The sequence below is a fragment of the Sus scrofa genome, chromosome 1, assembly GCF_054392235.1.
Source record: "Sus scrofa isolate SSC_HxYL_T2T_F1_AM1 chromosome 1, Sscrofa_HxYL_maternal_Yorkshire_Landrace_v2.0, whole genome shotgun sequence".
Taxonomy (NCBI): Eukaryota; Metazoa; Chordata; class Mammalia; order Artiodactyla; family Suidae; genus Sus; species Sus scrofa.
In genome coordinates, this window is record NC_139383.1 from 190,865,797 (window position 1) to 190,882,695 (window position 16,899).

At 38.7% G+C, this 16,899-nt stretch overlaps 1 protein-coding gene across 10 annotated transcripts in view; it reads right to left on the bottom strand.

Annotated features, from left to right (window-relative positions):
• The window catches only part of L2HGDH (L-2-hydroxyglutarate dehydrogenase), a 71,405-nt gene extending 54,542 nt beyond the window's left edge, over window positions 1–16,863 (bottom strand). For 6 of the 10 annotated variants that reach the window (XR_014818365.1, XR_014818366.1, XM_084980960.1 and 3 more), the window contains exons 1-4: window positions 16,683–16,863; window positions 13,113–13,228; window positions 12,303–12,454; window positions 4,702–4,833 (exon numbers count right to left, since the gene is read on the bottom strand). Coding sequence is in view for 4 of the 10 variants with exons in the window: in XM_084980960.1 (XP_084837086.1) it covers window positions 4,702–4,833; window positions 12,303–12,454; window positions 13,113–13,228; window positions 16,683–16,822 (540 nt within the window). In the remaining 6 variants the exon portion in view is untranslated. Of the gene's footprint in view, window positions 1–19; window positions 168–4,701; window positions 4,834–12,302; window positions 12,455–13,112; window positions 13,245–15,757; window positions 16,588–16,682 lie in introns of those variants that run through there. The other 4 variants (XM_084980965.1, XM_084980981.1, XM_084980972.1 and 1 more) reach the window with 4 other exon arrangements.
• Between the last annotated feature and the right edge of the window lie 36 nt (window positions 16,864–16,899).

Consider the following 16,899-nt stretch of genomic DNA (forward strand, 5'->3'; position numbering starts at 1 on the left):
ACAGACTTTGGCCTCCTACCTTAAGGCTGCCCTCTCTCCCATGTTCAATTCCATCCTATGTACCAGAATTTGATAAGCTTTCCTAAATCAGCATATTTTGCATGTTATTTTCTTGCCCACATCCTTCAGTGGTTCCTACTGTTGAGATCGGGTGCAGGCAATCTTTTCTGTAAAAGGTCAGATAGTCAATATTTTTTCCATTTAAGGCTTAGAATCTTTGCAACTATTCAAGTCAGCTATTTGACATAAAAGCAGCCAGACAATACAGAAATGAATAAGTATGGCTGTATTCCAATAAAACCTTATTTGTAGACACTGAAATTTGAGTTTTATATAATTTTCATGTGTCACAAAATATTATTATTCTTTTAATTTTTTTCAACCATTTAAACTAGCTTATTGGTCATTAAAAACAGGTGGTGGGCTGGATTTGGTCCACAGGCCATAGTTTGCCAGTCTTAAGACCATGTAGCATTTGCCCAAAGCTTGAAAGGAATAACCAAAATCAGATAGTCAATGAATGCGTCTTCTTTTTAAAAAAATCATTCATTCACCATTTCAGAGAGATAAGAAATATATGGGGAGAGGAAAAGGGAGTAGAAGATCTATTCCCACAAGCAAAACACTTTGCTTATTCTGAGTCCCAGGGGAAGCAAAGGTGAGGTTTGCTGGAAGATGCCATGATTTTTTTCTGCAGGAAGAACTCATTCAACACTATCTGGATTCCTAAGTACCATCAGTCTCTTGGGAACTGTATACTAAGTTAGAAAACAAATATTTTAATCCAACTTTAACTGTACTACTAAAGATAACTTAAGGGAGAAAATCTCTATGTTGTCTTTTTGTGAAAGGATGTGAGGCGGCTTGTAAAAACAAACAAACAAAAAAGAAACACATATAAAACAATATATACTAGCATTAAACATTGAGCCAAATAGATATATGGATTAGAAGGGAAGAAATAAGTTACTATTTGGAGACAAAATGATTGTACATAGAAAATACAAATGAATTTATAGACAAACTATTAGAATCGATAAGTGAATATAACAATCAAGATGGATATATGGTCAAAAACCAATTTTATTTCCATATATCTGTAACATAAAAGGAAAAAGTTAACTTTAAATGACAATAATATTTGAGAGTATTAAAAAATCAAATACCTAGAAATAAATCTAAGACATGTAAGATCTCTACACTAAAAATTATAACACATTTTTTCAATAAAGATTCAGATAAATGGAGTAGTATGCCATGTTCATGGTTTGAAAGATTCAATATTGTAAAGATGCCAAATGTTTCCAATTACATTGACCTACATAGTCAGTAGGTCATGTTCATACAAATACCTACATAGTCACAACAGGTTATCTTGTAGACTTCAGCAAATTTATTATAAAATGTATACGGCAATGAAAAGATCTAAGAATAGATCTCAGAGCCAAGACAACATTGAAGAAGAACAAAATTGAAGGACTTACTGTACTAGATATCTAGCCCTATTGAAAAGCTATAGCAACTAAGACATTATGGTAGTGGTACAAGAGACAACAGAAGAGAACACACTGCAGACATGGAGATCACTCATAGTCACCTGATATCACAAAGGTAACACTGCAGTGCAGTGTGGAAATAATAGTCTTTAAATATTTATATATGAGGGGGGAAAAATGTACCATGACCCCTAACCTCATACAATAATCAATTCCAAATGGATAGTAGATTTAGATGCAAAGGTAAAATAATATAGCTTTTAGAAAAAAAGCATAGGAGGCTATCTTCCTGATGCTGAAATAGGCAAAGATTTCTCACAGTACAAAAACCACTAAGCATAAAAGAGAAATATATGCATAAATTGATAAAATGATTATTTATATTAAGACTAAGAACATCTATTTACCTAAAGACACTGTTAAGAATGAAAACACAGGAGTTCCCGTTGTGGCGCAGTGGTTAATGAATCCGACTAGGAACCATGAGATTGAAGGTTTGATCCCTGGCCTTGCTCAGTGGGTTAAGGATCCAGCATTGCCGTGAGCTGTGGTGTAGGTTGCAGACATGGCTCAGATCTCGCATTGTTGTGGCTCTAGCATAGGCTGGCAGCAACAGCTCCAATTCAACCCCTAGCCTGGGAACCTCCAAATGCCGAGGCAACGGCCCTAGAAAAGGCAAAAAGAAAAAAAAAAAAAAAAAAAAAAAAAAAAAGGAATGAAAACACAAACCACAGGAGTTCCTGTTGTGGCTCAGCGGAAACAAACCTGTGTAGCATACTTGAGGACGCAGGTTCAATCCCTGGCCTCGCTCAGTGGTTGAGGATCTGGTGTTGCCATGTGCTGTGGTGCAGGTCCCAGACATGGCTTGGATCCCACCTTGCTGTGGCTCTGGCGTAGGCCAGCGGCTACAGCTCCGATTTGACCCCTAGCCTGGGAACCTCCATATGCAGCAGGAGTGGCCCTAAAAAGATAAAAAAAAAAAACCCACAAACCACAGAGTTTTAGAAGATATCTACCACATATAAATATACATAGACAACAAAAGACACATATTCAGATTACATAATGAGCTTACCAAATTAATAAGAATTAATAATTATTAAAAAAGACAGCCAACCCAAGAGAAAAATGGGCAAAGGACTTAGCTCTTTCACAAAAGAAAATATCTAAATGGCCAATAAACATATGAAAATGTGTACAATTTTATGAGTCAACAGGGAAATGTAAATTAAAACTGTATTATACTATATACCCACAAGAATGGCTAAAATGAAAACAACAAAGAGTATCAAGTGTTGGTAAGGCTAAGGAGCAAATGAACTCTCATACACTGCTGATGAGAGTATAATTTCAGAAAAAATGCTATGGAAAACTCTTTGGCAGCACTTGCCAAAGGTAAACATACATATGAATTATGACCTAACATAACTTCCCTCCGAGGTATATACCCAATGGAAGTGTGTACGTGTATTCACCAAAATATATTACTACAATGTTCCTAGTAGCACTCTTCAGAATAGTGCCAAACTGAAAACCACTCAAAATGCCCAACAAAGGTATGAAAAACAAGCTATATTTATACAATGGGCAATTACACATCAATGACAACAAATGAATTACAACTATATGCAATACTATGGATGAATTTTATAAACAATACTGAAAAAAAGAAGTCTGGACACAAATGAGTGCATATTATATGATTCTACCTACATAACATTCAAAAATCTATGTTATAAAAGTCAGGACAGTGGTTATCCTTAAAGGAAAGGTAGTAACTAAGAGGGAGCATAAAGGGAATACTGGGAAGCTGATAATGTTCTGTTTCTTCATCTGGGTGCTGATCACAATGAAAATTCATCAAGCTTTCCATTTACGATTTTGGATGTATGTTATCATTCAATAAAAAGTTCAAAAAAAATCAGACAGAAAACAAGGGTGGAAAGATAAGGTGAAATGAAGAGGGAAGGTATACAGAAAAATAAAAATGTATACTTAAGGCACTAGATATTTGGCAAGAGTAGGGCACAAATGTGTCTCTGCTTAGAGACAAGGCAAATAGGATGATGCAATCAGTTAAATAATTCATAGTGTCCACAGATTAAAAACAAGCCAGTTGTGTCAAGAAGAACAAAATTATTCTTAGAACTGAGATCTGAGAGAAATTTCTCCTGAGCATTCTCAAAGAGATGTTGTTTGATAGTGAGCCTATGTCTTAAATCACATCCTTATAGTAGAGGCCTTAGTGAGTAACACCATGAATCTCTCCATAGGCTGGTGCCATAAAACCAAAACACAACTCAAGGAGAGTAATTTGGGGTCAAGGAATAGGATGGGGAGAGAAAAACCCTGGAAGGTAGGTATACCACAATTTGATGTTCTGGAGAGATGTACAGGAATGAATAATCTATATATAATCCAGGCTCTCTCCCTTAAATAGTGTTTCCCTGAAGCAAGTTTTTGATAAGCATTGCCTAACAGTGAGTTCAAGGTCACACTTGCTAAGACAGGTACCCAGAGTAAAGCTACTGTATTATATAACTAAACACTGGGGAATGGGGAAAAAGGAGATACATCAACTCACAGGGGCTGGATGGATAGCCTCTAAAAGACTATCAAGCAAAGTTGATATGCAGAGTAACTATTATGTTATTACTCATGTCTCTATCACAAATAAAAAAACAAAGATCTGATTTTCCCCACCACATGTTTTAAGCCAGACAGTCTGTAACTCACCCTTCACACATTCCTGAAACAGATCGATCACATAGTGTAGCCACCCTCCTCGAACAATTCCAGTGGCTCACCATGCCTAGTGGATAAACTTCAAAAGTTATTATCATGAATATCCGGCCCTTTATGTGGGCGTAATTCCACCTTTCCAGTCTCATCTATTATCTCTCGCTAAACACACAACGATCCAACCACATGTGATCACTCAGTGCTTTCCAAATATGCCATATAGTCTCAGACCACCTCTTGACTCTTCGGATCTGGTACTTTCTCATAGGGAAAGAAGAAATTAGGTATCCAGAGTTTATGACAGTGTGTCTTAGGCCTGTCACCTTAATGCTACTGTGAACTGGATTACCTGTTTCTATGATTCCTGCTTCCTGTAAAGGACCCTCAGCCTCCATGTCAAAGGACTGAGCCTTAACTGAAAATGTCCCTCTGAGTTTGTGTGTGAGGTTAGTGAATTGCTTACCCTACAATATGGTTCCTTCTTTTTTATATCCTCCTGCTGGATCAGCCTCAGGCCCTGAACACCATTCTGCAGGCCTCTCTCATATAACGCCTGAAGTCTGGGAATTTCTTCTTGTTCAACAGCTACTATAAGCTTAAAAAGAAAAAAACATAAAGAATATGAATAAACACATCATTAGCTATGAAAGATAAAGTCAATGGAAAATCATAAATTATTGCATGATAAAAATTGGTGTTTGTGGGGTTTTTTCTTTTTTTCTTATGCACCTACTGCATATGGATATTCCCTGGCTAGGGGTCGAACCGGAGCTTGTAGCTGCAGGCCCATACCACAGCCACAGCAATGTAGGATCAGAGCTACATCTGAGACCTACACCACAGCTCATGGCAATGTTGGATCCTTAACCCACTGAGCAAGACAAGGGATCGAACTCGTGTCCTCATGGATACTAGTTAGATTTATTTCCACTGAGCCATGACTGGAACTCCAAAATTGGGTTAATTTTTTTAAAACTGGGGTTTTTTCTTCATGTATCTATTTCTCCCTTTCTTCAAGACTTCACTTCTTCCTCCTTCCTTGTCTTAAGGCTGCTTTAAAACAGGCAAGCTATAGGCTCAATTTTCATACCTGCTATCACAGTCCCCACCTGCATCTTGGCCATAAGTATCACTATCACTCCCTCCATTCCAGAGGGGGAAAAAAGCACAGGTTGCTGAGTCTTCATATTTAAAAAGACCCAGTACATCAGAAAGACAGGCAGTATTCAGAATAATGGGATATCACTAACAGAAAACTATTTTATCTTTTGGAACAAAGTACATTACAAAGTATTTACTAATTGCTGCAAAGGAAAAAAACAGAAAATTCATCAACTTTACTCAAGACATTTTTTCTGTTTATTTCAGGGCAAAGAATCTGTTTATGGTAGTTTCCTTCTTACTCAACAGCTATCAGCCAAGGAAAGAACAGATGATATTCGTAAGTATATTAGAATTCAAAAATCACTATTTCATAGCAAGGAGTCAACCAAATTCCATGAAGTAATACTTTTAATTAAGGTGTAAAGGTTATTTAAATCAACAAATAATTTACCTTAAAAAGATGTGGAAGCTTAGGACACTATCAAGAAAGTGAAAACACAACCCACTGAATGGGAGAAAATATCTGCAAATCATACTGCTGATAAGGGTTTAGTATGCAGAATATATAAAGAACTCTTTCCAAACTCGTATAGACTTCCAAATATAAAACAAATAAGTCACAGCATGGTGACTATAGTTAATAGTACTGCATGGCATATTTGAAAGTTTTTAAGAAAGTAGATCTCAAAAGTCCTCTTTACAAGAAAAAATTTTTTTTACTTTGGTGACATGTGTTAACTAGACTTATTGTGTTGGTAATTTTGCAATAAATATCAAATCATTTATGTTGTACATCTGAAACTAATATACTGTCATATGCTAATAATACCTCAGTTTTAAAAAATAAAAGTGCTTCAAACTTGAAAAAAATAAAAAGAAGTTGGGAAAGGGCAGACACTCAAAGGCTCAAATAAATGACTGAACCAGGAAAACTGCGAAATCAGGTTGTAAGTCACACTGACACCACTATGGCCTGGAAGCAGCAATCTGTCAGTTAATATCTGGAGTTGAGCTGAGATGGGTTAAAAGCAATGATCTGAAAAGGAAATATGAAGTACCGTTCAAGGCTCAAGAAAGAAGTAGGCTCTACAGAACTCAAAGCATACTATGTGCAGGCATAGAGCCTGGTATATTTCTCAGAAGTGTTCAGTGGATGTTGGCTCATTCCCTTGGCTTAAAGGATGGGGGTAAAAAAAAAGAACTCATAACTCAACTATAAAAACTATAAATACAGTTTTATATCTTGCTTTTTTCACTTAACTACTATGTCAGGACCATTTTCCCACATTATTAAAAAAAAACCTTAATAGCATCTTTAATAGTGACAATGAACTCTAATTCTTAAAAATGACACAGAAAGATTTTTTGTTGTTGTTGGTCTTTTTAGGGCCACACCCTTGGCATATGGAGGTTCCTAGGCTAGGGGTTGAATTGGAGCTGTAGCCGCTGGCCTATGCCACAGCCACAGCAACCCCAGATCTGAGCCATGACTGTGACCTACACCACAGCTCATGGCAATGCCAGACCCTTAATTCACTGAGCAAGGCCAGGCATCGAAACTGCATTCTCATAGATACTAGTCAGATTTGTTTCCACTGAGCCATGATGGGAATTCCAGATATGAAAAGATTTTTAAGGGAATATTATGAACAACTATATGCCAACAAATTAGATAATCTATGTGAAAGGGGCAATTTCTTAGAAAGATACAAACTTTTGAAACTGACTCAAGAAGAAAAAGAATATCTGAATAGACCCGTAACAAGTAAACAAATTGAATCAGTAACTTTTAAACTTCCCACAAAGAACAGCTCAGGCCTCACAAATGCTACCAAGTGTTTAAAGAAGAATTAGTATCAATTTTTCATAAACTCTTCCAAAAAACAGACGAGAAGAGAATACCGTCAAATTCTCTGAGGCCAATTAATTCTCAAACCAAAGACATCAAAAGAAAATAAAACTGCAGATCAATATCCCTTATGAATACTGATGCAAAAATTCTGAACAAAATACTAGTTAAATTGAATGCAGCAAACATATAAAAAGGATTATATACCACAACAAAGTGGGATTTATTGCATAAATACAAGATCTATTTAATATCCCAGAGTCAAATGTAATATATTCATATTAACAGAATAAAGGACAAAAACCACATGACTGCCTCAATAGAAGTAGAAAAGGCATTTGAAAAATTCCAATGCCTTTTCATGATTAACAACACTCAACAAACTAGGGGTAAAAAGAACTTCCTCAGTCATATAAGGGGCATCTACAAAAAACACAGAGCCATCATCATACCTTAGTGAAAAACTAAATGCTTTCTCCCTAAAATCGGTAACAATACAAGGATAGTCACTTTCACTACTTCAACACTGTATCAGAGATTCTACCCAGAGAAATTAGGCCAGAAAAAAATTAATCAAGAGTTCCAGCTGTGGAGGAGTGGGTTAATGATCCGGCTTGTCTCTATGGCATTGCCAGTTCGATCCTCAGCCTGGCCCAGTAAGTTTAGGATCCAGCACCACCACAGCTGTGGCCCAAGTCACAGCTGTGGCTCGGATTTGACCCCTAGCCTGGGAACTTCCATATGCTATGGGTGCAGCTTAAGAAGGAAAAAAAAAAAAATCCAATTGAAGAGAAGTAAAACTACCTCATTTGCAGATGACATGATCCTGCATACAGAAAATCCTAAGGAATCCACACATACAAAATAACCTATTAGACTAATTAAAAAGTTCAGCAAAGTAGAAAGATAAAAAAAATCAATATACAAAAATCAACCATATTCTATACATTAGCAATTAATAAACCAAACTGAAATTAAGAAAACAACTCCCCCTCACAAAAGCATCAAAAAGAATAAAACATCAAGGAATAAAACTAATGAAAGAAGGGTAAGACCTGTACAAAGAAAAATATAAAACACTGTTGAAAGAAACCAAAGAAGATCTAAATAAATGGGAAGATATTCCAAGTTAACAGTTTGCAAAATTTAATACTGTTAAGATGGCAATACTGCCTAAATTGATCTATAGATTCAATATAATCTCTATTAAAAATTGCAACTGCCTCTTTGGAGAAACTGAAAAACTACCCTAAAATTCACATGGAAATGAAGGTGCCAGGAATAGCCAAAACAATCTGGAAAAGGAACAAATCTGGAGGACTCATACTTCCTGATTCCAAAAATAATAAAGAGCTACAAAAAAACAAGATAGTGTGGTACTGGCGTAAGAGCAGGCACGCATGAATGGGAAAGAATTGAGAATCCTAAACAAATCTTACATTTATGCTCAACTGATTTTTGATAAAGGTGCCAAAACAATGTAGAAAGCAGAGTCTTTTCAACAAATAGTGCTGAGACAATTGGACATCCACATGCAAAAGAATGAAGCTGGGCCCCTTCCTCACACCATACACCAAAATTAATTAAAAAGTGGTCCTAGGCTGGAGGGATATGTATAGGGGGTAAAGTGGGGAGCTCTACTTTCAGTGGCAGGGTCTGGGGAAGGGGCACTGGGCCAGCTGGGAAGGTAGTAAGAGGTGCCCAAAGCAGCCAAAGAAGCAGGCCAAGGAGATGCATGAGGAAGATAAGGTATTCAAGCAGAAACTAAAAGAAGAGCAGAGGTAACTTTAGGAGCTAAAAGCGAAGACTGCAGAGAAGACCCTCCTAGTGACAGCTAGAATTAAGAAATCTGGCAAAAAGTAAGCTGTTACTTGTGCTGGAGGTAATGGTGATCCTTAATTCCATTCCTGTTTAAACATCTGGATTCCCTGCCATAACATCTGTTGCCACCTATAGCTAGAAGGAAGTGCTGTCTTGGAGCTTGATATATATTTAAGAATAAATTTCTGGGAGTTCCCCTTATGGCTCAGAGGGTTAAGGACCCGACACAGTGTCTGTAAGGATTCTGGTTTGATCTCTGGCCTCGATCAGTGGATTAAGGATCCGGCGTTGCCACAAGCTGCAGTCTAGGTTGCAGATGCAGCTTGGATCTGGTGTTGCTATAGCTATGGCATAGGCCTTCAGCTGCAGCTCTGATTCAACCCCTAGCCCGGGAAATTCCATATGCCACAGATGCAGCCCTAAAAAGAAAAAAAAAAAAAAAAGAAGAAGAAGAAGAAGAAGAAACTTCTGTTAAAGTTAAAAAAAAAAAAAAAAAAAAAAAGAAAGAAATCATACAGTGGCTCATCTTCTCTTTAGTTCTCCTCATTCAGCCATTTCTACCTTAATCTGTGAGCTCAGAGTAAACCCAGCCCAGAATCCGGCTAAAATCTGTTCTGCAGTTTTTATTCTAGCTCCAGTTCTGCATCACTTAGAATTATTTTTATTTTTTAATTTAATTTTTATTTATTTATTTTTTTTGCCTTTTTTTTAGGCCCAAACCTGAGGCATACACAGGTTCCCAGGCTAGGGGTCAAATGGGAGCTGAGGCCCCCAGCCTACACCACAGCCACAGCAACGCAGGATCCGAACCTCGTCTGTGACCCACACCACAGCTCATAGCAATGCTGGATCCTTAACTCACTGAACAAGGCCAGGGACTAAACCCACGTTCTCATGGGTACTAGTGGGGTTCGTTGACTGCTGAGCCACGACAGGGACTCCTGCACCACTTAGAATTAAACCAACTACTTTGGGCAAAAAAAAAAAAAAAAAAAAAGGATCATAGATCTAAATGTCAGAGCTAAGGCTTTGACATTAGAAGAAATGTAGGAACAAATTTTCGTGATCTAAGGTTAGGCAGTGATTTCTTCAATATGACACTACAAGTATACATACAAAAAAAAGGGAAAAAAAAAAGATACACTTAACTTCATCAAAATTAAAAGCTTCTGGTGTTCCCACTGTAGCACTGTGGGTTAATGATCCAGCTTGTCTCTGTGGTGTTGACAGTTCAATCCCCAGCCCAGCAGTGTGTCAAGGATCTGGTGTTGCTGAAGCTCTGGTAGGTCACAGATGTAGCTTGGGTTCCATTTCTGGCTCAGGAACTTCCATATGCCTCGGGTGCAGCCAAAAAGGGGGAAAAAAGTTTCTGGGAGTTGTCTTGTGGCACAGCAGGTTGAAGATCCAGCATTGTTACAGCAGTGGCTTGGGTCACTGCTATGGCGCAGGTTTGATCCCTGGCCCAGGAATGTCCATATTGCCATGGGTATGGCTAAAAAAAATTAAAAGCTTCTGTGCTTCAAAGGATACCATCAGGAAAGTAAAAAAAGAGAAATTCCTCTGTGGCTCAACAAGTTAAGAACCCAACTAGCATCAATGAGGATGCAGGTTCAATCCTTGGCCTCACTCAGTGTGTTAAAGGATCCAGCGCTGCCACAAGCTGTGGTGTAGGCTGCAGATGCTGCTCAGATCCCATGTTCCCGTGGCTGTGGTATAGGCTGGCAGCTGCAGCTCTGATTCGACCCCTAGCCTGAGAACTTCCATATGGGCGCACATGCGACCCTGAAAAGAAAAAAAGAAAAAGAAAGTAAAAAAGAAAATCTGTAGATTAGGAGAAAATATTTAGTAATATGCAAAATATCATCATTACTATTATTTTATTTTAAAACAACACATTTTAATATTTTAGTATTATTTTAGTAAAAATCAAAAATCATAAAAAAAAATCATATAAATGATAAAGGACTATATCCAGAATATATAAAGACCAATACAACTCAACAATAAAAAGACAAATAACTCAATTTTAAAATGGGCAAAAGATCTGAATAGACATTTCTCCAAAGAAGGTAAATGATTGCCCAATATGTATATGAAAAGATGTTCAGGAGTTCCCAACGTGGCTCAGTGGTTAACAAATCCGACTAGGAACCATGAGGTTGCAGGTTCGATCCCTGGCCTCAGTCAGTAGGTTAAGGATCCTGTGCTGCTGTGAGCTGTGGTAGGTCGCAGATGTGGCTCGGATCTCATGTTGCTGTGGTTCTGGCATAGGCTGGTGGTTACAGCTCTGATTAGACCCCTAGCCTGGGAACCTCCACATGCTACAGGTGCGGCCCTAGGAAAGACAAAAAAAAAAAAAAAGAAAGAAAAGATGTTCAGCATTATTAATTACTAGGTTTAACTACATAAAAACCACAATGAGGAGTTCCCATTGTGGCTCAATGTAAATGAATCTGACTAGTATCCATGAGGATGCAGGTTCGATTCCTGGCCTTGCTTAGTGGGTTGAAGATCCAGTGTTGCCACAAGCTGTGGTGTAGGTTGCAGATGTGGCTTGGATCTAGCATTGTTGTGGTGGTGGCATAAGCCAGCGGTTACAGCTATGATTTGACCCCTAGCCTGGGAACCTCCATATGCCGCAGGTGAGGGCCTAAAAAGATAAAACAAAATTAAAAAACCACAATGATATAGCACTTCACACCCACAAAGATGGCTAAAATAAAACTGACAAAAATGGACAATAACTAGTGTTCATAAGGATGTGATAATAATGGAATCCTCATTAATTACTGATACGGATGTAAAATAGTACAACACTTTGGGAAACAGTTTGGCACTTGCTCAAAATGTTAAACATGTAATTACCATATAACCAAGCAATTCAACTCCTAAGAATATACCTAAGAGAAATGAAAACGTAGGTCTACACAAAAACTTTCACATCAATGTCCATAGCAGCATTATTCACAACAGCCAAAAAGTGGAAACAACTCAAATGTCCATCAACTGATAAATGGATAAACAAAATGTGTTATGCTGATACAATGGAATAAAAGCAATGAAGTACTGATTCATGCTGCAAGATAAATAAACCTTGAAAACATTATGCTAAGTGAAAGAAGCCAATCACAAGACAATATATTGTATGATTCCATTTATAGGAAAAGTCTAGTTTTTACAGACCTTATATATGGATACAAAGAAAGAAAAGCTGGGTATTTTTTTAATCAACATTAAACATTACTAAGAAAACTCTATAAATAATTCAAGGCCCTAGTAAAATGCCATACCTTGCCACATTGCTTGTAGGAAATCCCCTTTTGGTTACAGTACTCATAGATGAGGGCTGCACCTTGCACACATAATTTAGCTTTCAGAGATTCAGGTTTATAATAAATTCCACTATGTATGACACCACTGTTATGTCCAGTCTGATGAATAGCTATAGAACAAGAGAAAAAGGTTAACAGAAAGTACATGATTCACATAAAAACCTAATAAGTAGGGGAACTTAAACTTGCAGTTGAGGCTATTAGAAACCACTATTTAAAAATCTGCCTGAGTTTGTTCTTATAGTCAGAGGACTGGTAGCTTCCTCTGGCAACCAACCATGCTGTTTATATCACATTCAGCTACAGCTCTGGTGCACAAACTCCTCACTACTAGCAAAGCACTTCAAGAGCCGACTGTAAGCTGTCTGCCTTCTGCCTCAGAAGCTTTACTAATGTTTGCAAGCAGAAGGACTCAACATCCCTAGGGACATCTTTCAGCCAATAAGGACAGAAGCTAATGGATAAATGAGCCCAATCCTGGGAAAGATTAGGTAGCTCCTCGAAGGTCTCAGGGGAATCAAGCTGCCAACTGCAACCTGGAAAAGGCACTCTCAAGTGATCTTTCCTCCTTCCTGGTTTATTTTCCCCACTCCCTCACTCCTACTTCCTCGGAAAACTTTGCTAATAAATCACCTACACCCAAGTCCCAGTCTTAGGCTCTGTTTTCTGAAGAAGGCTGAGACACTACCACTGACATTTGGCATGAAAGATGCAGAACTGAGAAGAGGAGCAGATGCTGAGGTTGAGCAACACTGAAAACATACATACCTAAATCCTTCTCCTTTTCCAGAACACCAATGGAAAGTGCTGGATGTCGCAGGATGAGGGCTCTGGCAGAGGCAAGCCCCACAATTCCGCCACCGATAATGACTACATCAAATGAGCTTTAAGAGAATGCACCTTTAAGAGAATGCACCTTTAAAGTAATGCATGTTTACAAGAGACTTTATTTTCATCTCAGTGGACAATTAAACTATTAATTTGTAATCATTAAAATCAAATATTTATTGGCCTAAATGAAGAAACCTTAATAAGTTACATGCATAGATAATCAGCCACACCAGCAGACAGAGTGGCTAGTTGCCCAAGCTGCTCTAGGTCTCTATAATAAACACTCTGCCTAGGCAGAGTGATAAGTGATCACTCTGTGTTAAGTGTCATACTCTTCTCTACCACCTATTTTAAAATTCAAGTGCAGTATTCTTGAGGATAATTTAACATTAATTCATTAACACCTTAGTGCGCAAAAACTTATAATATTTTTTTCTGTTGAGGAGGAAACAATAAGAATACCAAGCCTTAAGGAAACAAGTGGTCCAGAAATGGGCTCAGGATGACAGTTTTAGCCATAATAACCCTAACTACACAACCATTTAAAAAATTAAAAAGGGTATGTGTGGTCTGTCTAACTCTTAAAAGATTACCATTAGCACCAATCTCATGGTCAACAAATCTAGTTCACAGGAACATGGCCAATCTGCATCTTTTTTTTTTTTCTTTTTAGGGCCACACTCATGGCATATGGAGGTTCCCAGGCTAGGGGTCCAATCGGAGCTACAACTGCTGGCCTACACCACAGCCACAGCAACACGGGATCCAAGCCACGTCTTCGACCTACACCATAGCTCACGGCAATCCTTAACCCCCGAACAAGACCAGGGACTGAACATGCATCCTTATGGATGCTAGTCAGATTCATTTCCACTGAGCCACGATGGGAACTTCCAATGTATTTCACCCTCTCCTGCATTATGTTATTTCAGTGTAAGTCCTAAACATCATCTGTAAATATTTCAATACATTATTTCCAAAAGGGCTCTTTAAAAGGCACACACAATGCTGTTACTTTTTTTTTTTCTTTCTTTCTTTTTACAGCTACACCTGCATCAGATGGAAGTTCCCCGGCCAAGGGTGGAATCAGAGCTGCAGCTGCAGGCCTACGCCACAGCCACAGCAACAGTGGATATGAGCTGCATTTGCGACCTATGTTGCATCTTGCGGCAACACAGGATCCTTAACCCACTGAGCGAGGTCAAGGATCAAACCCCGTATCCTCAAGGACGCTATGTCAGGTTCTTAACCTGCTGAACCATAATGGGAACTCCAATGTTGTTATTCTAACTAAAAAAAAATTATCAGTTTTTCATTATCATCAAACATTCACACTAAAAATTTGAGAAGAAAACAGGAGAAAATCTTTGGTATCTAGGGCTAGATGAAGTGTTCACACCAAAAGCATGATCCATAAAAGAAAAAAATTGATAAATTGCTCTGCAAATGACCCTGTTAAGAGGGTAAGAGGACAACAAATAAATTGTGAGAAAACACTTATTTGTGAACTATATAGCTGACAAAGGACTCATTTCTCATATACATAAAAAACAAACAAGTCATTTAGAGAACAGGCAAAAGATATAAGCAAACATTTCATCATAAAGAATAGATATGATGGCAATAAAGAACATGAAAATACGCTCAGTACCTTCAGTCATTAGGGAAATGCAAACTAAAACTACAATAAGGTATCACCAGACCCCTTTCAGAATGGCTTTTTTTTTTTTTTAAGTGATAACTAAACATTGATGAGGATGAGAGGAACTAGACCAACCACACATTGCTGGTAGGAATGTAAAACAGTACAGCCATTCTGGAAAAAGAGCATGGCAGTTTCCTCAGAAACTATACCTGTGCGTACTACACGTCTTAGCAATTGCACTCTTTGGAATTTATCGCAGAGAAATGAAAACTTAATGTGCCTACAAAAATCTGTACATGTGTTCATAGCAGCTTTATTCATAATAGTCAAAACTGGAAATAGCCCAGATACCATTCAACTGGTTAAGCAAAGTGTAATACATCTAACACCACAGAGTGCTACTCAACAATTAAATGGAACCCACTATCAACACAGGCAACACCTTGGATTGATTGCAAGGATATTACGCTGTGTGAAAAAAGCCAATCTCAAAAGGTTACGTATTGTGTAATTCCACTTACATAACATTCTCAAAATTACCAAACCATAGAGCTAAAAATTTGTGGTTGCCAATGGTGAGAAAAGGTGGAGAGATGAGGTGTGAACACAAAGGGGTGGGTAACAAAATCTCTGTACTGATGGAACATTTGTTTCTTAATTGTGGTGGCAGTTACCCAAATTAACACATGTGATTAAACTGCATAGAAACACACACAAATACACAAATGAGTGCATTTAAATGATGAAATCTGAACAAGGTCTATGGATTGTACCAACGTCAATTTCCTAGTTTTGATACTGTATTACAGTTATGTAAGATGTTATTATTGGGGTAAATTGGGTGAAAAAGGCTACATGAGTACTCTCTGCTCTTTTTAAACTTCCTATGGATCTTTAATTACCTCAAAATAAAAAGTATAAATGAAACTTCACTCACCTTACTTTTCTTCTCTTAAGAAAAAGTTCCTAAAAGAACTGTCTACATACCCACACGATGAATCACTAAATCCTATTCCACTCTAACCCCTCTCCAATCTACTAATACATAGCAGCCAGAGTCAACTTTTGAAACATCAACATTTAATCACTTCTTAGAAATCCTCTAAAAGACTCCTAGCGGTCTTAGAACAAGGTTTCATACATAGTTAACACAAAAACCCTGCTGTGGTGCAGCCCCTCTCCACACGGTCTCTGTTCCTCTAAGCTCCAGTCACACTGATCTTGCTCACATTCTAGTTCTCTCAACAACCAAAAACTTTCCAGCTTTGAAACCTTCGCATAAACCATTCCCTCTACAGATAGCAGAGAAAGTCTCCAAACTTCGAATCACAGGATGCTGAATTCTGCAGGGTTTGCCTAGCAACTAACTGAGCTGCTTCTCACAGGGGCAACTCTATGCAGCATGTGTGTGCCAAGAACTGATTTAAGACCGGTTTCAGACCTTCCAAGTAAAACCATGGAGGCCAGCGAATAAACAGCCTATTTGATTGTTTACAGTGTGCTAGGTCCTTTAATCCCGCAAACGACCACCTACGCAATAGACTAGGATCCTATTCACAGCTGAGCCTTTAAGGAGCTTAAGTAACCCTCCCAGAGTGGACTAGGAGGTGGTGGATTTGTATTCAAAGCCTCAAGTATTCTTGACCTCTACTCAACACTGCCTTTCTTACTCTTTTCCTCACAGACACTACGAACGATTCCAGCAGGTAGCTCCTGGGATCAGAGGTTGGAGCCCGGGCTGCACAAGATCTCGACCTTCTCTCGCGCCTAGGACAGGGAAACAGAGCAAGGGCAGAGGTCCAGCACCAGGCACTTCTGAGAGAAGCAGCGCAAGCGGCGGGGGCGGGCCAGCGGCTACTCACCTGGTGCTGGCTCTGCGGCCACCTTGGCACAACAGCCAGAGGTTCCCTGGCGCGGGCGCGCCAGCAGCGAGGAAGCCTCCGGAGAAAGCCCCGCGGGCACGTCCGTAGACGCTGCCCAGGTAACGCAGCGCCGGCACCATCACCGGTGCCCCACTCCTACCCTGCCTCAAGCCCCAGAAGCGGCCCTGGATCCCAGCACTGCCCAAGTCCCAGTGCT